At 42.3% G+C, this 25,121-nt stretch overlaps 1 protein-coding gene across 2 annotated transcripts in view; it reads left to right on the forward strand.

Moving 5' to 3' along the window:
• INTS1 (integrator complex subunit 1) overlaps positions 1-25,121 on the forward strand; it is a 48,088-nt gene that overhangs the window by 2,619 nt on the left and 20,348 nt on the right. Inside the window, exons 3-29 of one of the 2 annotated variants that reach the window (XM_027874540.1) lie at positions 981-1,177; positions 1,419-1,556; positions 3,784-3,943; positions 4,745-4,850; positions 5,093-5,279; positions 5,419-5,564; positions 5,673-5,814; positions 6,389-6,565; positions 7,004-7,112; positions 8,603-8,723; positions 9,767-9,844; positions 10,275-10,432; positions 10,776-10,872; positions 12,467-12,558; positions 12,853-12,913; positions 13,511-13,708; positions 14,265-14,394; positions 15,118-15,297; positions 15,385-15,534; positions 16,134-16,313; positions 16,487-16,591; positions 18,032-18,199; positions 18,316-18,427; positions 18,926-19,087; positions 21,370-21,516; positions 22,263-22,361; positions 22,930-23,054. In XM_027874540.1, coding sequence (XP_027730341.1) covers positions 981-1,177; positions 1,419-1,556; positions 3,784-3,943; positions 4,745-4,850; positions 5,093-5,279; positions 5,419-5,564; positions 5,673-5,814; positions 6,389-6,565; positions 7,004-7,112; positions 8,603-8,723; positions 9,767-9,844; positions 10,275-10,432; positions 10,776-10,872; positions 12,467-12,558; positions 12,853-12,913; positions 13,511-13,708; positions 14,265-14,394; positions 15,118-15,297; positions 15,385-15,534; positions 16,134-16,313; positions 16,487-16,591; positions 18,032-18,199; positions 18,316-18,427; positions 18,926-19,087; positions 21,370-21,516; positions 22,263-22,361; positions 22,930-23,054 — 3,725 coding nt within the window. Of the gene's footprint in view, positions 1-980; positions 1,178-1,418; positions 1,557-3,783; positions 3,944-4,744; positions 4,851-5,092; positions 5,280-5,418; positions 5,565-5,672; positions 5,815-6,388; positions 6,566-7,003; positions 7,113-8,602; positions 8,724-9,766; positions 9,845-10,274; positions 10,433-10,775; positions 10,873-12,466; positions 12,559-12,852; positions 12,914-13,510; positions 13,709-14,264; positions 14,395-15,117; positions 15,535-16,133; positions 16,314-16,486; positions 16,592-18,031; positions 18,200-18,315; positions 18,428-18,925; positions 19,088-21,369; positions 21,517-22,262; positions 22,362-22,929; positions 23,055-25,121 lie in introns of both variants that reach the window. The other variant, XM_027874541.1, reaches the window with a different exon arrangement.

Below are 25,121 nucleotides of genomic sequence, written 5' to 3' on the forward strand. Positions count from 1 at the left end.
TCGGTAGGCCTTACTCCTTACCTTGGGACCCTCTCATTTTCTGTGTGACTTTGGGTCACTCATTTGTCCCCATTAACCCTCACTTTCATAATATATTTCTTGATCTTACGGGGTTTTTATAGGAGGAGCAAGTGGTATTATGTATGTGTGAAAAGGCTTTGTAAACTTTGCAGTGCTTTACAAATATGTGGCATTAATTCAATTTAACAAATGTTTATCAAGCACTTACTGTTTGCACTGTGTGTATCTGGGGATACAGAGACAGAAATGAAACAGTCCCTGTCCTCAAGGAGCTCACTTATTCTGTGGATACAACGCATACAAATAAGACAAGTATTCATGCTTGTATCTATACAAGTAAGTAGAAGTAGAGTAAATTGAGGGGGGATCAGGGAAGGTTCCGTGGAAGAGGGGGCACATCTGGCTTAAGCCTTGAACCCCTTCAAGACTAGGATTCTGAGAAGAGAGAAATAGTTCAGTATAGGGTTCAGGGAATGTCTATAATCCTGTTTGTCGAGGACAGAGAATATATGAATGGGAGTACTATGAAATAAATGGAAGCTGGCCCATGAAGGGCTTTAAATGTCCTGCTGATCAAACAATGTGTGACAGCAAATGAGGTAATTGATGGGAAGGTTAAAAACACTATATAGGTGTGATGTATTGTTATTGGTTAGCCTCCTGTGCCTGTTGTCTTTGCTTTAAACAACTCTGAGAAATACCTGCCCTATTTACATTGCAGACTAGCGAGGACCTAAATGAGACAATGTACAAATATGTGAAAGTGCTTTTAAAAGGATAAAATGCCAAACAATTCTTTGTTCTTGTTTGGAAAGTCATGTGGATTTTCACTGAGATGCTATGAATAGTGAATTTCTACTTAGAATCACTCAGGAGATAATAGTAGCCAAAGAAATATTCAGCTTTTCTGTCTGCTTTTGGTTTCTCACTTTGACTTAGCGCTTGGTTGCTTTTGACAGTTCTGCCCACAGTCTTGCTGGATGAGATTGAAGCTTCAGAGTCAGAGGGAAATGACGACAGAATTGAAGGGGTACTGTGTGGAGCCGTGAAGCAACTTAAGATGACCCGAGCCAAACCAGACACCACACTGTACTTGAGCCTGATGTACTTGGCAAAAATCAAGCCCAACATATTTGCCACAGAGGGAGTTATTGAGGTAAGAAACTTGTGCTAAACTGTTCAATGGAGCTTAATGAGAACTGTAGTACTCACTTTTGTCCTCTTAAGACCCCTCTCATATATATCTTCTTTGTTTGAAGTGACATTGATTCATTATGGTATATTTTAATGGCTATATAAAAGGACAAGATATATGAGAATTTCCCATCTTGGCTCTTAACTATTACTCCCCTCTGTTATGATGTGATGGGGTTTGATCTCTGAGTGATCTTTTCCAGGCGTTATGTAGCCTTCTTCGCCGGGATGCCTCCATTAACTTCAAAGCCAAAGGAAACAGCCTGGTTAGTGTGTTAGCTTGTAACTTACTCATGGCTGCATATGAAGAGGATGAAAACTGGCCTGAGATCTTTGTCAAGGTAAGTCCTTCAAGAAACTTGAAGTCATTCTTTAGGGTGATGAAGGGAGTGTACAAAGGGAAGGAAGATTGACATATTGGGTACTCCTTCCAAAGACCTGTCTTTCTACTTGTCGCTAAGTTACACTGTCATTGTTTCTTTGATTTCACTAAGTATTTGTTGAATATCTACAAAGCTAGGAACCTTGGGAGATAAGTGACTTATGTGACACTCCATCCTTACAGAGCTTATATTCTGTTTACCTGCTTTTGGTGCTTCAGCTGTCATTTCTATGTAGAAGACAGAGATTTAGTTCTCTGCATCTAGCCTTGAACTCTTCTGAGCTTTGCATTTCCAATTGCCTGTAGAACATCTCTACCTTGATCATAGGATCACAGATTTAGAGTCGTAAGGGACCTTAGGAATCATCTAGTCCAGTCTCCTCACTTTATAGATCAGCATTCAAGGCTCAGAGAGTTTAAGCGACCTGCTCATTGTCACACAGCTAATATCAGAGGCAGTATTTGAACCTAGGTCTTCTTAACTCCAAGAGTAGTACTTCAACCACTGTAACATGCTGCTGATATTCAGTAGTATCTCATACTTGTTGGGTCTAAAACCGAATTTATCGTCTTTTCTCTAGAATTAACTTTTCCTCTTGACTTCCCTATCTGTCAGTGGACCCACCATTCACCCATTTTCATACATTTGAATCTTTGGCTTTAATTTTGCTTCGGCTGCTTGCTAGTTGTATGACCCTGGGCAGATCACTTAACCTCTGATTGCCTCAATTTCCTCAACTGTAAAATGGGGATAACAGTACCTCCCAGGGTTGTTGTGAGGATCAGATGAGATAATATTTGTGTAGTACTTAGCATAGTGTCTTGCCACATAGTAGGTGCCTATATAAATATTTATTCCCTGCCTCCTTCCACTTCTTACATTTTCTCATCTTTCAAATTCAGTCAGTCACTAAGTTCTGTTTGATCTACCCCCCCCAGATATCTTTCACATTCCTTACTTTTTATTTTGAATACTGCCACTGCTCTAGACCGCCTTATTACTATCTGCTTCAACTGCTACAAAAGCTTCCTAACTGGTTTTTCCACCTCTTGGTCCTTCCACATTTCAGTCTGTCATTCACACAATTTCCAGATTAAATCTTCCTTATGCACAAATCTAACCCTTTCTGCTAAACAATCCTTCAGTGATTTCCTGTTGCCAGTTGAATAAATTCCGATTTCCTTAGTCTGTCATTCAAGGTCCTTCACGTTCTCATCGTGTAGTCAGAGAGTTGGAAAGGAGCTTAGAGACTGTCTAGTCCAACCAGTATCTGAAAATGAATGAATCCCCTTTTTAACCTACCTGACAGGTGGTCATCTGGCCTTCATTTGAAGATCTGTAGTAAAAGGGACCCCCACTTTTTTGTGACATAACCTCTTCTATTTTTAGAAAGTTATAAAATCTAGCTTGTCTCTATCTTTTCAACCTTCTTTCCCACTGACCCCTAACACATCCACTGTACTCTGGACAAACTGGATTTTTAGTTGCTTCTTATAAGTATTAACATTTTTTCATTTCTTGCATTTACCTATGCTGTTTCCTATGCCCAGAATGCCACCTCTTCTCTGCTTATTGATGTCCATCTTAAATGCTACTTCATTTTAGGAAACCGGGCTTCATTCTGCCATAGTTAGTAGTGATTGAATCTCACTCAGCACACTTGTGGTTTCCATAGAATTGGAGCTGAAAGGGAGTTCAGAGGTATCCTAAATCGACTCCTCATCTGCCATCTTGTAGATGAGGAAACTAGGCCAAAGAGTTTAAGTGTCTTACCTCAGGTCTCAAGTGTTAAGGGGTAGAGGTGGTGCTTGAACTCATTCTTTTGACTTCACACTGCAGTGTTCCATCATATCATACTGTTGACTACTCTCAGACAGTTCTTACAGTGTTGCATTTCAGTTCTTGTACAGTGACATTTTTATATGTATTGCACATTTGAATCAGATCCTCCCATTAGATTGGGAGCTCTATGAATGAGGATAGGGACTATTTTCTCTCCCTCCCCTCCCCTTTTTCCCTAGCATCTAGGACAAGCCTTAGTTGAGGATTGAAGGCCTTAACTCCTGAAATAATTAAAAGAGAAATTCAGGAGAATACTTAATGATGTGGGGTAAACCATAAGTGTTCTCTCTTCCTCTTTTTCTATCTGATTATTATTTTCTTCTGGTCTTGCCATCCTTTCCAGGTTTACATTGAAGATTCCCTCGGGGAACGGATCTGGGTGGACAGCCCTCACTGCAAGACATTTGTTGACAATATCCAGACAGCATTTAATACCAAGATGCCTCCTAAAAGCATGTTGTTACAAGGAGAGATGGGGCGCAGTGGAGGAGACCTCAGTGCTGGTAAGATGCTGGTAGAGATGGAGTTTGCTAGGAGGATGAAAGTTAGTGGTTGTATGTAAGCACTTTTGTGCCATTAACTGGGCTTGACAGTCCTCAGTCCTTTAAGGTTTAGCTCAGGTATTGCCTTTTCCATGAGTCCTTCCTTCCCTGATTCATTCCTCTCCTCCATCTCATCTCCTTACCCACTCTTCCCCTTAAGCATAAAGTACTTTTTTTCTGCTTAGTTTTTTTTATATAGGACTTTGTCTGGAACTCTTCTTTGCCCCTGTCCCAGGTAGTGTACTTTTTTTTATTTAAAAAAATATTTTTTTTCCAATTACATGTAAACTTTTTAACATTTGTTTTTTAAAATTTTGAGTTCCAGATTCTCTCTCTCCCTACCTCCCTTCCCCCATCATTGAGAAGGCAAGCAATTTGATATAGGTTATACATGTGCAGTCATTTAAAACATATTTCCATATTATTCATGTTGTGAAAGATAATGCAGATTAAAAAAAAAACCAAGAAAAAGTAAAAAAAATAAAGTAGCATACTTTTTTGGTGTACATGTACCCTCCCTTCATGCTTCCCTCCAGTAGAAAGGATTCTTTAAAGGCAAGGGCTGTGTTATTAGCTTGGAGTCCCCAGTACCTCTTGTATCCAGGATATGCCTGACATATAGTAGGTAATTTATAAAGCTTGAATTGAGGAAGGGGGCCACAAGCTTCTTTCCATGGAAGGTGCCACATGAGCTAAGTGTTGAGGGTGCTTCAGAATCAAAGGTGAAGAGAGTTTGTATCATCAGGATCTCTGTCTCTCTAGGGAACAGTCCTCATCCTTCCTTTACTGAGGAAGAAGACAGTCAGACTGAACTGCTGATTGCAGAGGAGAAGCTGAGCCCAGAGCAAGAGGGACAGCTCATGCCCAGGTGTGTAGAGTCTGATCATGACTACTGTCTGAATCCAGGATACCAAGGAAAATGGTCCAGAGCAGGGGAAAGCTTGGCCACTGCTTCTGAGGACAGACCGTTTCTTCCCGTTTAGTTAAGGTGCTCTCTGCTCTTAATTGAGCATCAAGAGGCTGTGAATCAGAGGTTTTTCCTCACTTGCTGGGAAGGTAGGAAGAGCCAGACTCAGTTGACTTAGGATTGCTTTCTCTTCTCTTCCTCAGATATGAGGACCTTGCTGAGAGTGTAGAAGAATATGTCCTTGACATGCTTCGGGACCAACTGAACCGTCGACAGCCTATGGACAATGTCTCCCGAAATCTCCTGCGGCTCCTAACTGCAACCTGTGGCTATAAGGAAGTGCGGCTGATGGCTGTACAGAGGCTGGAGATGTGGCTCCAGAACCCTAAGGTGAGCAGCTGCACTGGAGCAAGTGAAGGAATTTCCATTGGAGTCCACCATGGTGTTTGTGTAGATGAGTATATGTATGTCTGGACTCTGAAAGGTGATTGTATCATTCAGTATTATCACTCATCTCTCATCCCTGCAGTTGACCAGGCCAGCCCAAGACCTGTTGATGTCTGTCTGCATGAACTGTGGCACACATGGTTCAGAGGACATGGAGGTCATTTCCAGCCTCATCAAAATCCGGCTCAAGCCCAAAGTCCTCCTCAACCACTACATGCTCTGTGTCAGGTAAGAACCTTGAGTAGAGGATGTAAGGAAGAATATAGGGCATGAAAAGTTTTGTCCTAGTACACGTTCCTAATAATCATACACTCTGGTCTTTGGTTTTGTTTTCAGGGAACTGCTAAATGCCCACAGGGATAATCTGGGCACTACAGTCAAGTTTGTGATTTTCAATGAACTCTCAAATGCAAGAAACCCAAACAACATGCAGATCCTATACACTGTGCTGCAGCATAGCTCAGAGCTGGCCCCAAAGGTGCTCTTAGATAGCTTTCCTTCACTATTGATTCTAGGCCATTTTCATTTCAGGGGCAGCAAGTAGCAGGCTTGAGGAGATTCAGCCTCTATTTAAGAGTAGAATCTTTAAACTGATTAATAGATTGGCAAAGTGTCAATAATTGGATATATCAGCATCTCACACTAGATAAATTTCCAGAGCCCTGACATTTGACTTTTTGTGTTATGACCTTTTTGACTGATGAATAGTCTTTGTAAATATAGTAATACTTGTAGTAATTACTTGGGTCCATGGGTTCTTTCCTTCTGAGAATCACTTAGAAAGGCCCTAGAAAGAGAACTGATGATGATTAATGTTATGTTGACACAAAGCACTAGTTTTGTGCAGGGCATAGCAGTAGATATCATGTCAGTTCTTATATCTGACTGTCATCTTTGGCAGATGGGGCAGTATTTCAAGTAAAGAGTTTAGACCATTTGGAACCTTCCTACTTTTGACTGCCGTAGATTTAATACTTGACTTTTAAAGATGTTGAATTATGTGTGATTTTAACAGTACCTTGTCTTTACTTTGTGAATCTCTTTGGCCACAGTTCCTAGCAATGGTGTTCCAGGACCTGTTGACTAATAAAGATGATTACTTGAGGGCTTCTCGGGCCCTACTTCGAGAGATAATCAAACAGACTAAGCATGAGATTAATTTCCAGGCATTTTGCCTTGGGCTCATGCAGGAACGAAAGGAACCACAATATCTAGAAATGGAATTCAAGGTACTTATACCTTTTCTTGGTGCCTTCTGTGTTTTTCTACTACATTTCATGTAATTCTGATTTTTTGGTCCGCTTCTTGTTGAGATTTGAATGAGGAGCAGTCTCATTTTTCTTGTGTCACTCGAATTCTGATGCAACTGTCTTTTTATTTGGTTCATACAACACTTTTTTCCCCTCATTTTTTAATATATACCTGATTATAAACCAGTCTTCTCTTGCCTAACTCAACTCTTTACTACCTTCTAACTCCCCTAGTTATAGATGAATTCCTTGATTATTTCTTGCCCTATCATTTTTCATTATTTTACTTTCCAGTACTTTTTTCTGCTTGTTTGACTTTCCCATTGTCCTTTTTCCTTGTGTGCTGAATGACTTGACAGAAAGTATCCCTGGCATGAGGCTCACCTAACGTGAATTTGTATTAAATTTTGGTTTCAGGAGCGCTTTGTGATCCACATAACTGACTTACTGGCTGTATCCATGATGTTGGGCATAACGGCCCAAGTAAAGGAGGCTGGGATTGCATGGGATAAAGGAGAAAAGAAGAGTAAGTCCTAGAGAACTGACTCCTTTTGGAGACAAGGCAGGCAAAGTCCAGGTGGCATTCAGAGCCTCTCAGCCCCTAAGGGGGTCAGCTGATTGGTTGTGCTTCAGATAGAGTCAAGGTACATTGGGGCCTGTTTGCCAAGAAGAGTGCTAAAGATATCAAGAAAGGAGATTTCTTTTTTTCCTATTTCTACCAATATAATTAGAGTGTTAACATAAGCATTTCAGCTATGGCTTCAGGGGCTGGCTGGTTAATTGGGAGATTATTCTCTTGGCTTCTTTTATTGCTCCTGTTTTGGTCATTGCATTTTTTGTGAGTACTTCAGCGGAGTTTAGGAGGTGAATGGAAAGGAGGTGAGTGACATCTCCATCTTTTTGGCTGTTGATAAGCTATTCTAATAGAAGCTTTAAGGAGAAATGTCTTAATTGATTAATCATAGATTTCAGTTGTCTAAAACTTGTTGCTATTACCTTGATCATTATAGGACTTTTGAATTTGAAGGGACCTTAAAGGTCATCTAGTTCAGAGGTGTCTAGACTTGTTGCCCTTGGCCTCAAGCTGCTGAGGAGGCTGAACTGGATATAAATGTCATTGGGAAATGTTTGGCAAAATAAATAAAAATACAGTGTGACATAGATAAGGTTGATTTGTGTTTTTCTAAATTATGCTGCTCACAGCGATCTGTTGCTATTAAGAGTTGGACACCCCTGATCTTAGTCCAGCTCTTTCATTTTCATGGTAGTCTTCTGTAATTTTAATATAGAGATAGAGGTGTGGAAGGCCTAGGAAGAGCAGTTTGCTCCATTTTTAATATAGAGATTTATCTCTGTAAGTATCATTGATTGAGAGAATTCTGCTGAGGAAATTCTCTCTACCAATGTAGGTCAACACTTCCTTGATGTATAGTCATAGAGATGAGTTGCCTAGTGTACTCTGGCGAGGTTAAATGACTTGTGGCCAGGATGCAGGACTTTCAGGTCCTCTTGGCTCTCAGTCCCACTCTCTGTTCACTGTGCTTGGTCATAATACAAGGAATGTTAATAGAGCAACAGGCTTATCTTGCATCTTTATCGCATTCAGGGCTTACTTGGACATGTGTCCGCATTAGTTCATATTCAGTAACTAGGGTGCATCTTGGTTTGATAGTAGCTGCTAGCTTCGTGGAGCCTCACCCCCTTGAATTTGTACTTAATGCTTTTGGCCTTTCCTGATTTCTCTGCCAGAGTTGGTCATGATTTTCCCCAGTCAGACCTCACATAACATATGAGGTCACATTTGTGTGTTCATGTTTATGTGCCCTACTTGACTATAAGGTCCATGAAGGCATGAGCTGTTTTATCTAAACTTTAGCTGTCCCGTAGGCCATAGCACAGTGCCGTGCTCACTGTGGTTACTTAATGAATGTTTGCCAAATTAAATAGCCACACACTGCTCTCTCCTCTTTTAAGTTACCGCAGAGTTTCATCTGATTATTTGCTTGTCTTTTTCAGATCTAGAAGTGCTGCGATCATTCCAGAACCAGATAGCTGCAATTCAGCGTGATGCTGTCTGGTGGCTCCACACCGTTGTCCCTTCTATCAGCAAACTGGCGCCCAAAGACTATGTTCATTGGTATGAGTCTCTGATGGACTTCTGTTAAACCTGCCTTTGGAAAACAAAAGCAACCACGTTCCCCAGGCCTTCTTTCTGTAGATTGTGTCATCTCATCAGCAGTTTGTGCCATATGGTGGGATTCAGACTAGAGCAGCAGGAGCATGGGGTGGGTGACCGTTCACAGAACCCTCTTCATTGATGGCTTGTGATTAGGAGCTGCTAGTGATCATAAAGTTAAATGATCCCGTTATCCTAAATGACGACTACTTTTTTCCAGTTTCAGGAGGGATTGTTCTGTGTCTTGTTTGGAGTTATGTTTTTATGACACTAACACATCACGTGAAACTTAGATATCAGTTACTTGTCAGTAGTCCTCATTGTGAGACAGGTGGCACTGTTAGGGATGTGAGAAGCTCCAGAGCATCTTCCTGCCCTCGAGATTCTTGTTAAAAGCTTCTTGGTAAGCTGAAAAGTCTCCTGAAATCCCTAGGATAGAGTTCTTCATTCCATTTGGGGATCTGTGATTTCATTGGGGTAGAGACTTCTGGTGATGAAACTGGCCCTGGGGCAGCTGGTAGCTCAGTGGATAGACTTCAAGTGGACTTGGAGTCAGGAAGAGCTGAGTTCAAATCTTGCCATAGACACTAACAGTGGGACCCTGGAAAACTCATGGAACCTTTTCTTAGCCTCAGTTTCTTCATCTGTAAAATGGAGATAGTGATTGCACCTACCTCTTAAGGTTGTTGTGAGGATCAGATGAGATAGTATATGTCCATCTTAAAGTGCTGTATAAATGTTAACTTCTTAGTACCACCAATGCAGGTCAGCACCTGCTCTTCAACTTATAGTCTTGGAGAACTGCTCAAGACACTGAGAGGTTAAGTCACTTGCCCAGAGCCACATAGCCCTGATATGTGAGAAGTGGGTCTTGGGCCTGGATCTTCCTGTCTCCTTAGCCAGCTACCTATCAGTGCCTTGTTGGTAGAGCTTTCAAACTTTGGAAATAGCCTGTGACAGTAGCTTCTTACATGTTGAATTCCTTTATTTTCTCCTCTGTGCAGCCTCCACAAAGTGCTCTTTACAGAACAGCCAGAAACCTACTACAAATGGGATAATTGGCCCCCAGAAAGTGACCGCAAGTAAGTCTGTTTCATTCTCTCTAGCTTGGGGCACTTAGTGGGGCAGCTGTGGAATGCAGATATCACTTACAGTTGTTAGAACTTTTTGATTCTAACTAGAATTCCTGGTTCACTTATAGTAGCTCTTTAAAAAGTTTTTTCAATTAATAAACATTTATTTTTTTTCTCCCTCTGCCACACCCTCCGTCCCTATCCTTTGGGGAAAAAGAAAAAAAAAATTCCATCACCCTTTTGACAAATAATGGTTAGTCAAACAAATTCCCATAGTGGCCTTATGAAGATGTATGCCTTATGAAGATGGCATCCTAGGGTTTGGGGGGAATTTCCCAAATGGAGATTATTGGTATTGTCCCTGTAGCCTAGGGCGGTGGTTCCTACTGGTTTGAAAATTAAACTGGAACAGCAGTGACCTCTCCTTCTCCAATTCCAGTTTCTTTCTCCGCCTCTGTTCAGAGGTTCCCATCTTGGAGGACACATTGATGCGTATCCTGGTGATTGGGCTGTCCAGAGAGCTCCCTCTGGGTCCTGCTGATGCCATGGAGCTTGCTGACCACTTGGTGAAGCGAGCTGCAGCTGTGCAGGCAGACGGTAAGGTTCTTTTGGGGCTCTCACAAGGCTGCTGCTTTGGTTTGTCAACAAATCTGACTCCCCACTTTGACATGTGTCTTTTTCACCCTGCAGTTTTAGTCGTCATTCTAGACATTGGTCTCCCCCACAATAATTCTGTGACTTTTTACTTGCCTCATTTGAGAAGGGTCAGGCGCGTGGTCAAGTCCCTTATCTAGTCCTTATTAGCAAGGAAACTTTTACCCTTACTTAGTTACAAGGCCCCTTCAAACCCTTATCTCAGACTGTAGGTAAGCTGGTATAGGATTTCATAGGTACTAATGTCTGTTACATACATTTGAATAGGGTATTCTTTTCTCCTTAGATGTGGAAGTCCTAAGGGTAGAGAGAATCCAGCTGATTGATGCTGTTTTGAACCTATGTACCTACCATCATCCAGAAAATATCCAGCTCCCTCCCGGGTAAGGTCAGAGGTCAGCCTCCAAGCCAACCATTTTCTAGGTAGAATATGCCTCTCTTTATCTGATGTATATCTGTTAAGAGGGACTTCCTATCTTAGGGGTACTTGCTTTTTCTTTTTTTAAATTTATTTATTTTTAGTTTTCAGCATTCACTTCCATAAACTTTTGAGTTTCAAATTTTCTCCCCCTCCCTCCCTCGTCCTTCCCCAAGATGGCATGCAGTCTGATACAGGCTCTACATAAACATTCCTTTTAAACATATTTTCACATTAGTCATATTGTAAAGAAGAATTAGAACTAATAGGAGGAACCACAAGAAGGAAGAAACAAAACAAAACAGAAGAAAAAAAGCAAAAAGTATACTTTGATCTGCATTCAGACTCCATAGTTTTTTCTCTGGATGTGGATAGTATTTTCCATCATGAGTCTTTTAGAGATGTCTTAGATCCTTGCATTGCTGAGAAAGGAGTACTTGCTTCTTGAAGAAAATGGAACATAAAGATTAGATAGTCATTGACATCCTTTGCAGAAGTAGTGGACCTTTGTGTTACTTTGTATTTGTTTTGTACATATGTTGTATTTACTTCATAGTGCACATGTTTCTCCTTTGGAAATGTACCCAGGATAGGGGATGGAATGTAACTTCTTGAGTTCAAGAGCTATTTAATTTTGGCTTTGTATCCTCAGCACCTAGCAACAGCACATAGTAGGAGCTTCATAAGTGGTATTTTTTTGTTCAACTAATGAGTTGGATTCTAGAGACTTCAATTTTAGTCTGTGTTGTGTGACTTTAGGGAAGTCACTTAACCGCTCTGCTTCAGTCTTCACTTATGTTAAATGAAGATAATCCTTTTAGACTGTTTTTCAGAGGAAGATATCTGTGGAGATAGTCTGACTTTATTCAGTAATTCAGATGGACAGTTTTGTGTTTGTGTGTTCTGCAGTAAATTTGGAAGAATAATTTTGCCCAGATTTGGTATTCTGCAAAAATTTATCAAAATATCACTAAAATTCTGTTTGTGGATTCCAATGGGCTTATGGATCTTCTGAAATTTGTAGTGAATTTTGATGAAATTTGGTAAAAATTAGGTTCAGGGAAGCCAGCAATTCATAACACCGGTTGGTGTGAGCCCATTTTGGAAGTGATGAATTTGCAATTTGAAAATATTCTTTGTAACAATTCCTGAATGTTGTTCAGTTATCAGTCGTGTTTGACTTCATGACTCTGGGGTTTTCTTGGCAAAGATGCTGGAGTAGTTTGCCTTTTCTTTCTCCGGCTCATTTTACAGATGAGGAAACTGAGGCAAATAGGGTGAAGTGACTTGGCCAGGGTCTCATAGCTAGTAAGTGTCTGAAGCTAGATTTGAACTTAGGAAGGTGAGTCTTCCTGACTCCAGGGCCAATACTCTATCCATTGTGTTGCCTAGTTGCACATTCCTGAATGATGTCATTCTAAAATCACAGACCCTAGGGACATTGATAATTTTCTGTTCCAGGTCACAGGTTGCCTCTTCATGTCTGTCTGACCTGTCTACTTTTGTACTTGTTTTCAGAGTAGCTATGCTCTGATTGCCATTCTCCACTGTTATTTCAGATACAAGCCCCCAAATCTTGCTATTTCAACCCTTTACTGGAAGGCATGGCCCCTCTTGCTGGTGGTAGCTGCATTTAATCCTGAAAATATCGGTAAGCATACTTACTACTTTTTATGGCTCAAAAATCGCTTCTTGGAATGTGGGGACTTTAGTGCCAGCCTCCTAGGATATAGATTACAGTCTGACTCCTGGGGGATTATCCATGAGGGACAAGGAGCAGGTGAAAACCCAAAACCAAAGTAATAGCTGTATGGAGACCTGACCTTCCTGTAGCTTGAGCACTGACAGGTGCCTGTCAGCTGATCTTGTGAGCAAACACTGTTAGCACGCAGCCTTGTCTGATACTTCACTGCCTGTTCTTTGGTGCTTTGTGTTTACCCTTTAGGCTTGGCAGCCTGGGAAGAGTACCCTACGCTGAAGATGCTCATGGAAATGGTGATGACAAAGTGAGCTTTCTCTCTCTGTGTACGCCAGGTCGGGATTAACCTTTTGTTTGTATCTGGACCCCTGGGCAGTCTGGTGAGGCCCATGGACCGCTTCTCAGAGTAATTGTATTGGAAACTAATTGTATTGAAATATGGTTATCAGAAAATACCTATTTTTGAAAGATCATGGGCTCCAGGTTAAGAAAAACCCATGGTGTAGATCTTGAATTTTCAGATTCAGAAGTCCTGTTTGCCCTCCGTTCTCCCCTGTCCCTTTTAGTGCGGTAATGATTGTGGGGAGAGACACACAGGAGTTAACTAAAGTGCTCTGGAATGACATTTACCGGACTGGAGTGAGGAAACAAAAATCCCCCTGCAGTATTGGTGATAATAGTAAGCTTTTTGAAGTTGATCTCTGTGGTAGAAAAATCTCAGAAAAGCTTTAGCTTTTATCATTGTTTTTGATCGCTCCATTGGGGCTTCCATGGTGACAGCTCGAGCTGTGGCCAAGCAAGTGGTGTCATGAGTTTTGACCCTTTTTGACCTTCAGTGCTGTCTAATGGGACTTAGCGTTTAACACAGGGCATGATAACAAGTTCCTTCTCATTTGGTCCCTAGTAATTACTCGTATCCTCCTTGCACCCTGACGGATGAGGAGACCCGGACTGAGATGATTAATCGAGAGCTCCAGATTTCCCAGCGGGAGAAGCAGGAAATCCTGGCATTCGAGGGACATCTAGCAGCTGCATCCACCAAGCAAACAATCACTGAGAGCAGCAGCCTCCTCTTGTCTCAGCTTACCAGCTTGGATCCCCAGTAAGACTGGATGAGCCTGGATAGTTTTCCTCAGTCTTCATAGCAAATTCTTTATCTCCTACCTTTCGCCGCTTCTGGTGTCCTCACTGCCCTCTCTCACCATTTAAGTGCTATTCTGAAATTTTATCTAAGATATAAATAGGGTAAATCCAATAACTATTTGTTAAAAACGTATGGAACAGAAAGGAGATAACAGTATAGGGATCTGTGTTTGGAAAGGATTTTTTGTTCTGTAGGTCTGGATACATGAATGACCTGTGGCTCTCTACAACCTCTCTCTAAATACCCTTTCCTTTACTCTGGGTGGATTGTCTTTTCCATTTTTTTAAAACAGAGCTTAATCATCACCTAGATTTCCCTTGTATATCTTTCCACCTTCTGGAGAGCCATTCCTTATAACAAAAATTTTTGGGGGGGAGAGGGAAGAAATATGCAAAGGAAGAAGAAAGGAACATTCAGCAAATGACTGGCTTGTTTTATCTCATCTTGTGAGATATGACATAGTGGTTCTTTTGTAATTGTACCAAGGTTTGTTAATGCACTTTTTCCCTTGTAGGGGCTCCCCACGAAGACCTCCACCTCACATCTTGGAGCAAGTGAAAGGACTTAATCAGTCCCTCCGCCTTGGTCACCTCCTATGTAGGAGCCGAAACCCAGACTTTCTCCTTGACATCATTCAAAGACAGGTGAGTAAACAGAGGTTTGAGAGTGTTAGAGTAGAAGGCTGCAAGGATATTCAAGAATCATTTTAACTTCATGGAACAGGAAGGTGATGGAGGATTTGGACCAGGCCTGCACCACCTGTGGCCTGCAGGCATGCTAAAGGATTTTGGGTGGCCCTAGAAAAATGTAGAGGAAAACATCAAATGGGTCGCAGGTGGTGTAGGCCATCTGATTTTTATCAAAGCCATTTTTAGGGGAAATGTCATTTGCTTTCAGTCCGGGGACTCGAATGCTCTATAGTGCTAGCAGTAAAAGCAGAGTCACTTTGGTGTTCTTAAATATAATGATGATAGAAATATGATCACATAAATATATAAGTTACATGTCTATATTTGAGGGGGAAGTATTCAAATGGACTGTATTTGTATTTATGGTACAGGAGATTTGTGAATTATGCAGAGAATTGTTTATCGCAGAAGATTGGGGAAGATTTGAGGTTTAAAGAATTAAAAGAATAATGTCTTGATACTATTTTTCACTGTTCAGCTGTAGTCATTCAGTCTTCTCATGTTCTTGAAAAAATACTGTTTCTTTTTAATAGATTGTTTTCTCGAGTATACTATTTTATAATGGCTTTCTCTCTGTAAGCCACCTCATATCCTTTCTGACTATGTATGTTTGTGTCTTCTGTGCAGAGAGAGGACAATAAATCCTTTAGTTAATATTTTTCTCTTTGCCACCCGCAGGCCTCCTCCCAATCCATGCCCTGGCTAGCAGACCTGGTTCAGTCGAGTGAGGGCTCTTTGGATGTGCTGCCGGTACAGTGTCTGTGTGAGTTCCTGCTTCATGATGCTGCTGATGATGCCACCTCAGGGGAGGAAGAGGAGGAGGGAGAGAGCAAAGAGCAGAGGGCCAAGAAACGCCAGGTCAGTGCTCCCTCAGGCAGGAGCTCAGCTCTGAACCGAGCCTCTCCACTTCAGTCTCATCAGAAGCAACCTCTCCTGTCTCTGCAGAGGCAGCAGAAGCAGCGACAGCTGCTTGGCCGCCTGCAGGACTTGCTGCTAGGCCCCAAGGCTGATGAGCAGACCACCTGTGAGGTGCTGGACTACTTCCTGCGGCGCCTTAGTTCCTCTCAAGTGGCCTCCAGGGTATTAGCCATGAAGGTAAAACTCACGTGGGAACACTAATTGTGGTCTTCAGAATATGTTATCCTGTCCTTTAGCAGTAATAAACCTTTTATTCAATACCGTGCTAGGCAGATACCCACATTACAGTACCATGGCAGTCATAGTTGACAGTCTAATAGGGTTCTCTATAATGAAGTCTTGTGAATAGCTATTGAAAAATTAAGAGCCTAACATCACAGGGATGATACCATTAGTGAAAGCAAAAGGCAAAATCTAAAATTTTTTAATTTACTTGTCTGGCATGCCTACACTAGATGAGAACTTGAGAATTTCATTTTGAGATTGTCAGAGTAGACCAGACTTTCTCTATTTTCTGCGAGTTTAAGGAGAAGTTGGTGGTCTTATTAAGGAAATATATCCCACACTAATAGTTTGATAGAAGATAGTTTTTTGTCTTAAAAAAAATTCCCATAGATTTATAGCAGAATTCTATGACCCTAATTTCTGTTTCTCTAGAATCTCATTTGGGAATCAGGTTATGTTACCCAAATTGTTACAGATAACATTGTTTCTGGCTAAAGACATCAGACCTTTATGGAATCTCAGTCACAATTGTCTTATGTGTACACTTGTAGGGATTGTCCTTGGTGTTGTCAGAAGGTGGGCTTCGTGATGGAGAGGAGAAAGACCATCCCATGGAAGAAGACTCGGGTGACTCAGAAATGCTTCAGGGATACCAGTGGCTATTGAGAGATCTGCCACGATTACCGCTGTTTGATAGTGTCAGAAACACAACCGCTCTGGCCCTGCAGCAGGTGAGAGTATGCAGAGGCATGTCAAGGGAAGAAAGAGATGCCAGCTACCTTTGAAGGTTGTATTGAACTAGGATGGTGGTACCCAGGGAGCACAGCAGGAGCTGTTGTCAGGGGTCACATTTCTCCTTTTGCTGATGATTTCAAGGAAATCCTCTCTCATTTTCTCGTTCTAGGCTATCCACATGGAAACGGACCCTCAGACTATTAGCGCCTACCTCGTGTATCTCTCTCAGCATGCCCCAGTGGAGGAGCAGGGACAACACAACGATCTTGCTTTGGTGAGAAGGGACTGGTGTTTTCTTTAAGAATGTACGTTGTAGTTTCTGGCACAGTAAATATTGGTTGGTTGATTGTTCAGAGCCACTTAGTATAGTCTCTCTGAAGCTTGGCTCTAAACCAGCTTATGCTTGAATAATGTTTTGAATGCTCTAGGATTGGAGGTGGGGGCTGGGAGTTGATGAAGTTTTCTTGTCACTAGTGGTATTGACTTTGTACTAGAATATGAGTGAGTGTCTGTGAAGTTTGCTGTTGTCACATCACACTTGAAAATACAGTGTTCAAAAGAGGTTATTTAGTTCTTGTACACACTTTGCTTGCAGTTAGGGCAAACTGCCACAAAAGTGAGCAGTGGTGCCTTCATTTTGTCTCCGATGGTGTGAGTAGTAAGGTATGGGTGGTCATGTAGGTTTCACCCGCGTTGCCAGTATCTCTAATACTTCAAGGATCTGTGGTTTTGTTGGTGTGGATATGCCATCCCCTGTGGCTGGCCACTCTGGTCATGGGCCTTTCTAGTTCTAGCCAGGTTGGTGCTTGGACATCAGGCATAAAGTTCATCACCCACTCTACTCAAAACACATCAGGCTTGTGTTGTAAGGACCTGCCAGAGTTGTGTCTGGCTGGCCCTACTTCCAAGGTCACCTTGTATTCCCCAGTGAGGCAACAGAGGAGGGTAGTGAGTGCAGGGCAGTGAACTTGTACAAAAACAGGTCCTTCACAATATATGATGGGGTGAAAGTGTAAGCTTTGTGTGGAGAATTCTAAACATGAGACCTCATCCTAAAAGATGATCTTGTATCAGTGCCAGTTGGTTGTAGACCCATAGATCTACAGTGCCTAGTGCAGCATTTAACTTCCATAATTCTGGCAATCACATATATAGTTTTAAAACTTCATATCGTCCTTCTTGCCTTCCCTTTCCCTGATTATTTTTGTAGTTACCATTGAGTTAGTGTGTAGAACAAATTTAGGTATTATGTCTACTAGGGATTCTTATAGACCCCCTTTGGCAATCTGGTGAAAACTCTGGAGGTTTCAGAATAATGTTTTTAAATGTGTAAAATAAAATGCACAATATTACAAAGGAAACCAATTGTAGTTAAGTACAATTATTAAGATATCGTTTTAAAAAACCAAGTTCATGGGTACCAGGTTAAGAAGCTCTGCATTAAATTCCTTTTATACCTCTATGTGACATCTCTGCTCTCATTGATCTGTTAGACCCCTGTTGGCTAATCAGACATTCATTTCAGTATATATAAACACACTCTGACATGAGGGATGCCAGAGAGAAGGTAAAACCTTCCACAGTAATAGAGACCTGGCAGGGAGGGAAGATTCTGCTGGCAGAGCATCAAGGACAGAAAGGATAATCAGTCTTCATGGGGAAGATCAGATGGCTGCTCTCAAGGAGAATTTGCAAAGTTGTCTCTCTCCCTTAGGATGTGGCCCGGCTAATTGTTGAGCGCTCCACCATCATGTCCCACCTCTTTTCAAAACTTTCCTATAGCGCGGAATCTGATGCAGTACTTGTGGCACTGCTCTCTATCTTCTCACGCTACGTGAGGCGGATGCGCAAGAGCAAAGAAGGGGAGGAGGTTTATAGCTGGGTAAGTAATTGCCTCCTCGTAGGCTTACTCCTTCACCTTAACACTGCAGTCATAAAATAGAGGTGGGCCAGCTTCTTCTCCTTCGGTCACTTTTCCCTACCTTTGCATTCCTGTAGTCAGAGTCCCAGGACCAGGTGTTTCTTCGATGGACCAGTGGAGAAACAGCCACTATGCATATACTTGTAGTCCATGCCATGGTCATTCTTCTCACATTGGGGCCTCCACAAGGTGAGTTGGGAGTTCTTGAGCTGCACTTCCTGCTTGGAGCCATGAGAAGAGGTGGAATAGGATTCCTGAATCCTTAACGTTCTATACTGAACAGCTAGAGGCGATGCTGAACCCCACCTGGAAAACTAAAGATTGATGAGTAACTTTAATAATGTCCACTCACCAGTTTTATTTCTTTTGAAGTTTGACTGGTTTCAGTCTATGTTTTCTTTCGTCATTTTTACCTATAAGTTTAACTCTACTGGAGACCCTCTCCTGAACGCTGGATTTTTTCTTAATTGACCAGGGGGGTGGATCTGGCACCCTGCTCTGATCTTGCTTTTTACTCTGTGGGTAAACTGGTAGAAAGAAAATGAGATCGTGTGTTTAGAGTCTAAAAGAAACCACCCAACAGGTAGAAAAAGAAAAGCAGTTTTTTTCCTCTGGTGCAGAAGAATATGGGACTGTATATGATTGAATTAGGCCATGATGTGTATTTTGTTGTGGCCTCTTTTGAAGCCGGAGATGGTGAGTTCCATGCTTTACTGGACATCTGGTTCCCAGAGAAGAAGCCCTTGCCAACTGCTTTCCTCGTGGATACGTCTGAGGAAGCCCTGCTGCTTCCTGACTGGCTGAAGCTTCGCATGATCCGCTCAGAGGTACCTCGGCTGGTGGATGCTGGTAAGCTAGACTCCATGCCAGTCTTTGTCTCAGGAGTTTCTTATTTCAAAGAGAATGGATAACAGAGAGTTTCTGGGTGTTAAACCTTGGACTCATTTTTGCTCCTGGACCCCTCCCAGATGTTACATCTAAGAGGAAAGGGGGCCAAGAGGCCAAGGAATCTCCAGGATCTTGTCTTCCACAGTGCAGTTTATGAATATCAATTCACCACTTGATGGACCACTCCTAGGGATTCTTTCCTACCTTGGAATAGTGAATAAAGTTAACTTAGCTTTTGCTCTATTGAGTCACTGTTCCCGGTTTTCTAAGAATTATGAAAATCAGCATGTGCCTAAAAGAAATCAAGCTGCAGGCACAAAATAAATATAAACTTTACTTTTTGTTAGCTTTTGGTTAGATTGATTTCTTTGGGATCTAATGTTTTAAAGGAATTCTGAATACATATGTTACAGGCATATTTTGTTTTCTTAGATTAGTGATTTAAAATTTTTCATAGAATCTGAGAGTTGAAAAGGGATTTCAGAGAGTCATCTAGACCAGAGCTTCTTAAACTTTTTTCCCCTTGCGACCCCTTTTCCTGTTTAGGCAACATTTAGTTGGCTTTGTGTGGCTGAGGGCATGTGCAGTGCAAAGTACCCATGCCTTGTTTTCAGAACCAAACTGCAGTGAGGTTGGCTGGGATGCATCACGGGCAAGTGCTGCCAGAAGCACCTCGGATTCGTTACACTTTTGAGTTTTAATTAATTTTTGGCCATGCGTTCAGAAAACTTTTACTGTTACCAAATATTTTGCGATGCCACATGGGGTTGAGACTCACAGTTTAAGAAGCGCTGTTCTGTACCAAACCATTCCTGAGCAGGGTGACAAGAGGTCACCCAGCCTTCACTTGCCCTCTAGTGTCAGAGAAGTCACTACCTCTTAAGAAAGCCCATTCTATAGTTGGACAACTCTGATTATTAGGAAAGTGTTCCTTATATCAAGCCAGCATCATCTTCTTTGTAATTTATAGCTGGGCCTTTGTTCTGCCCTCTGGAACTAAAGAAAATAATCCTGTCCTTTTTTTCCATGACATGTTTGGACATAGCATGTTTCCCCTAAATCTTTTGTTCCGAAAAAGTTCTTTCAACCAAAACCTAGCATGGTGTTGAATCCTTTCACCATCTTTGTCACCCTCCTTTGGACTTGGCTGCAGTTTTGGAAGGGAGTGAGCATGGTGGGCAGCTGTAGAAATTTTAGAAGCACATGTGGGTAATGACCCAGTGACGGCCTTGCAGACAGATGACAGTTTTGGTGGATTCATTAATTACTTTTTGATCTTTAGGAAACACAATTGAAATTCTCATAAATTCTGTACACAAAAACAAAATAACCTAAGCAAGATCCTACCCCAAAGGGAAGTTTTTAAAAAACAAACTAACCTTATCTAAAGTGTTACTCTCAGGGCACTAGAACTAAGAGCAAGCCTGTAGCCTGGAGGAGCAATACATGTGCTACAAATCATAGTGATGGGGAAGGGGAGGAGGAAATAAGCATTTATATAGCATCTACTGTGTGCCAGACACTGTGCTAAGTGTTTTACGAATATTATCTCATTTGAGAGTGTGGGAACCAGGGAAAAGTAGATGGAAAATGAATATCAGTTAACCTTATAGGGAAACAGGAGGCACAAGAAGGCATCGTGTAACCCACATAGTTATGGAGGGGAACATTTGGCTTGGCTTTGGTGAGAGGAATTAGGGTCTGGGTTTAAGACCTCCTCTTGGTATAGACACGATCCTGGGATTTTTGGAGCTGTGTCAGCAAAGCATGAGCTTTGAAAGAGTTTCTGTTACCCTGGGAATTCTTCATGTATGGCAGCTGAGTGTCTTCTGAGGAACCAGCCTAGATAAGTTTGGAAAGGCTCATCACCTGAAGATTGGTCATCAGGTGATGAATTATTTTGGCCATAGTACTCATGAAACAATCTACCAAGACATGAAACGGTTGCTGTCTTTGTTGGCAGAAGGTTTTACCCTGATGGATTCATGGATCTTTTAAAGTTTTGAAGTATGTGAATTTAGCTCCTGCCTCTGGAGCTACCTCTTTTCTTCCCTTCTACGTGCCTGCCTGAATTACTGCCCAGCTGCAGGAAAGGCCCAGACTTGTACAGATCTGGCTGAAAACAATACTCCCCCGACCTCCGTTCCTCCCCCTTGCTTAGACCTGTCCCCAGTCTCCCTCTAGTTCTGCTCCCAAGCCCTCACTCTTATTTGCTGTTTGTTGAGTGAGCCTGTTGATTCCAGCATTGCAGGACCTGGAGCCTCAGCAGCTGCTTCTCTTTGTTCAATCTTTTGGAATTCCTGTCTCCAGCATGAGTAAACTTCTGCAGTACTTGGACCAGGCTGTGTCCCATGATCCCCAGACCCTGGAGCAAAACATCATGGACAAGAGTAAGGACTGCTTCGGCTGTATTGCATAGCCCAACCAGACACCCGTCAGTCAGTTGACTGGTTTGCTGAGTGATGAACAATACACTGGGCACAGTGGAGGAGCAGAAGAGATTGGGGGGGGGGTGGTTACACTTAAAAAGCTTATGGTCTAGCTGGGGAGATAAAACTTACATGAAGCAGTTAGTGAATAATTAAGTGCTAATCTGTGTGGCACTGCTTATAAGTACAATAGGAGCTCAAAAAACGGGAGCAGGGGGGACAGCTGGGTAGCACAGTGGATAGAGTACTGGCCCTGGATTCAGAAGGACCTGAGTTCAAATCCGGCTTTCGACACATAACACTTACTAGCTGTGTGACCCTGGGCAAGTCACTTAACCCCATTGCCTAGCCAAAAAAAAAAGGGAACAGGGTGAGTTGGGGTAGCCAGGCAAGGTTTGCAGAAGGAGAGTCTGGTTTCTGGAGCCAGAGTTGCTATTATGATACCAGATTGCCAAATTCATTGGCCCAGCTGTCAGGTAGGCCAGACAGGTTAACGAGTAACCCATATTTTGGGCATAAGCTGTCAGGTCAGTGTTGTGTTTGGGACTCTTTCCCACCAGCTGAGCTCAGATGCTGAAGTCTTCAGGAGCTTTTGGTGAACTCTGCTGGAAATCAGCTTTAGAGTGACTGTCCTCCAGCCTTGGTTGCTGTGGGAAGGACTGTACTTCATGCTTGTATGTTTATATTGTTGACATGTTGCTTTGCAGATTATATGGCTCATCTGGTGGAAGTTCAGCATGAAAGAGGAGCCACAGGCGGCCAGACTTTCCACTCGCTGCTCACTGCCTCTCTGCCCCCTCGGCGAGGTATGGCACAAGCTTTCTTCTATGCCCAAGAAGAAATCCAGGTTTCTAAGCTTGATGTGAACATCCTGAATGTGACTTTTTATAGCTGTTACCTTTGTTACCTTGTATTCTTGAACTAATGTCCCTCTTCCCTATTTAGAGTGGACACATGCACCCTGATCTAGGTCAGGACAAATACACGAGATACTAAGGGGTTTTACTCAAGGCCCTGGAGTGGAGCCTGATCTAGGTCAGGACAAATACTTGAGATACTGAGGGGTTTTACTCAAGGCCCTGGAGTGGAGCCTCCATTTGTAGCCAGATTTTATGGTTACAAAGGATTTTCACATTTGTTGTTTCACTTGATCCTTGTAAAAATTTTGTGAAGTAGGCAGTGTTAATATTTACTTAACTATTTATTTATAGATGAGGCTTAAAAGACATGAGTTAGAAGTAATTTTGCCCAAGGTTACACAGCTATGACTCTAAAGCTCGGTGTTCTTTTCATTATGCTTTTGGTTTCAGAAGATTTCCTCCTTCCTTGGAAGCTGGTTGTCATTTCAACACCTTTGTTTTTATCTTCCTTCAGATAGTACAGATGCACCTAAACCAAAAACCAGTCCAGAGCATTCACAGAGCCAGGGAAGGATTCGAGCCATCACTCAGATCCGGGTCCTGGGACCAGAGGATGACTTGGCCAGCATGTTCCTTCAGGTATTGAGACTAAATTAAAGAAAGGAGCAAAAGCCCCTTCTTTTCAGGAGAGAGACAGGGCTTATACATATATTTGTCCTTTGACTTTCCAGTCATTTATTTTCATGTATTACTGAGTAAGTTTGAGTCCTAATTTTCTTAAACTTGAGAAAGCATGTTCTTAAAGTGGAGTCAGATTCAAAGCCTGTTAAGTAATTTTTATACCTCAGCATATTCAAAACAGAACTCATTGTTTTCCCCCAAATCCTTTCCCACTGCTGTGTTCCCTGTTATAGAGGGCAACACCATCCTCCCAGTCCCTCAAGCTCACAACCTAGGAGTCATCCTGCATTCTTCACTGTCTCTCACCCCCTGTATCCAAACTGTTGCTAAGGCCTGTTGATTTCACCTTTGCAGCATGTCTTGAATATGCCCCCTTCTCATCTCTGACAGTGCCACCAGTCTAGTATAGGCCTTCGTCACTTCATGCCTTGAGTACTCAAATAACCTGCTGCTGGGTGTGCCTGCCTGAAGTCTTTCTCCATTCCAATCCATCCTGTCTTCCACTGAAGTGATTTTCCTATCACTTAAGTCTGATCATGCCACCTTCCACCCCCCCAATTCAATAAACTACAATGGCTCCCTGTTACCTCCAGGAGCAAATACAAAATGCTTTATTTATCATTCAAAGCTCTTCATAACCTACCCCTTCCTACCTTTCTAGTCTTCTTACACATTACTCCTCAACTTGTGCACTTCCATGGTGCTCTTCCATCAGTGACATTGGCCTCTAGGCTGTTCCACAAACAAGACACCATCTCCCACCTATGGATATTCTCTCTGGCTGTCACTCTCCCTCCTCATCTCCACCTTTTGGCCTCCTTTAAGTCCCAGTTAAAATCCCACCTTCCATAGGAAGCCTTCCCCAACCCATCTTAATTCTGGTGCTTTCCCTCCACTGTTTTCTATATATCCTGTATATAGCTTGTTTGTATATATTTACATATCGAGTTGTCCCCCCCCCATTAGATTATAAGCTTCTTGAGGGCAGGGGCTATCTTTTGCTTCTTTTTGCATCCCCCGTGCTTAGCCCAGTGCCTGTCACATAGTAGGTGCTTAGTAAATGTGTATTGACTGATTGGTACCTTGGAAGACTGGGTTAATTTTGGAAATAAGCTGACACTATTTCTCTACAGGGAACTGCTCTCAATAGAAGCTGCTTAGTTGACTGAGTGACCACCTACAAAGCAGCTTAAAGACATCTTTTCTTTTCCTCACCTCCAGTGGTCAGAGCCTACTTGCTCATCTCCTTATAGCTGGATCTGTGTTGTCACCAGGCTTGTGGTGCTGAATGATTATCATTAAGTTGTTTCTGAGATCAAGCTGAAGGACATAAACTTTTACTCTTCCCTGAATTGGAGGATTTATTGGATCTCAGCATTACTTGAATTGGAATCTTTTTAGCCATGAATCTTTTCATAGGAGTCAGGGACAGCTGTTGAGGGTTCTGATATTGGTTCAGTCACAGAGCCGCAGGATGTGGTCATCCTTCCTGGCATGTGTTTGCTTGGAGGGCTTGTATTCTTAACTTGAGATCACAGTCACAGACCTTCAGAGTGGAAAGGGAACTCTGAGGCTCCTAGTTCAACCTATAACCGAACAGGGACTTGCTTTCCAGCATCCCTGAGAGGTGGCTGTGTGACCTTTAAGGGAAGACCTCTGGTGGCTGGGGGGGGGAGGGAGGGGGCAGATGACTTCCTGAGGTAGCTCTTTTAGAAAGACTTGTGTTATTAGCATGTTTTCCTTTATATCAAACCTCTGTTTGCTTTTTTGCTCCCTCTGCTCATTACTTCTGCTTTTGGCCTCTAAGGTAAAACAAGACAAGTCTTTATTCCACCAGAAATGTACTTTTATTGAAGGCAGAAACTGTTGTTTTCTATATCCCATTAGCCTAGGGCAGTACTTGTGTATAGTAGACATTTAATAAATGTTGAATCAAATTTCATGTGACAAGGGCAGCTAGGTGGCGCAGCAAATAGAGCTCTGGTCTTGGAGTCAGGAGGACCTGAGTTCAAATCCAGCTTCAGA

This window comes from Vombatus ursinus, unplaced genomic scaffold, assembly GCF_900497805.2.
Source record: "Vombatus ursinus unplaced genomic scaffold, bare-nosed wombat genome assembly UNPS02014807.1, whole genome shotgun sequence".
Lineage (NCBI taxonomy): Eukaryota > Metazoa > Chordata > Mammalia > Diprotodontia > Vombatidae > Vombatus > Vombatus ursinus.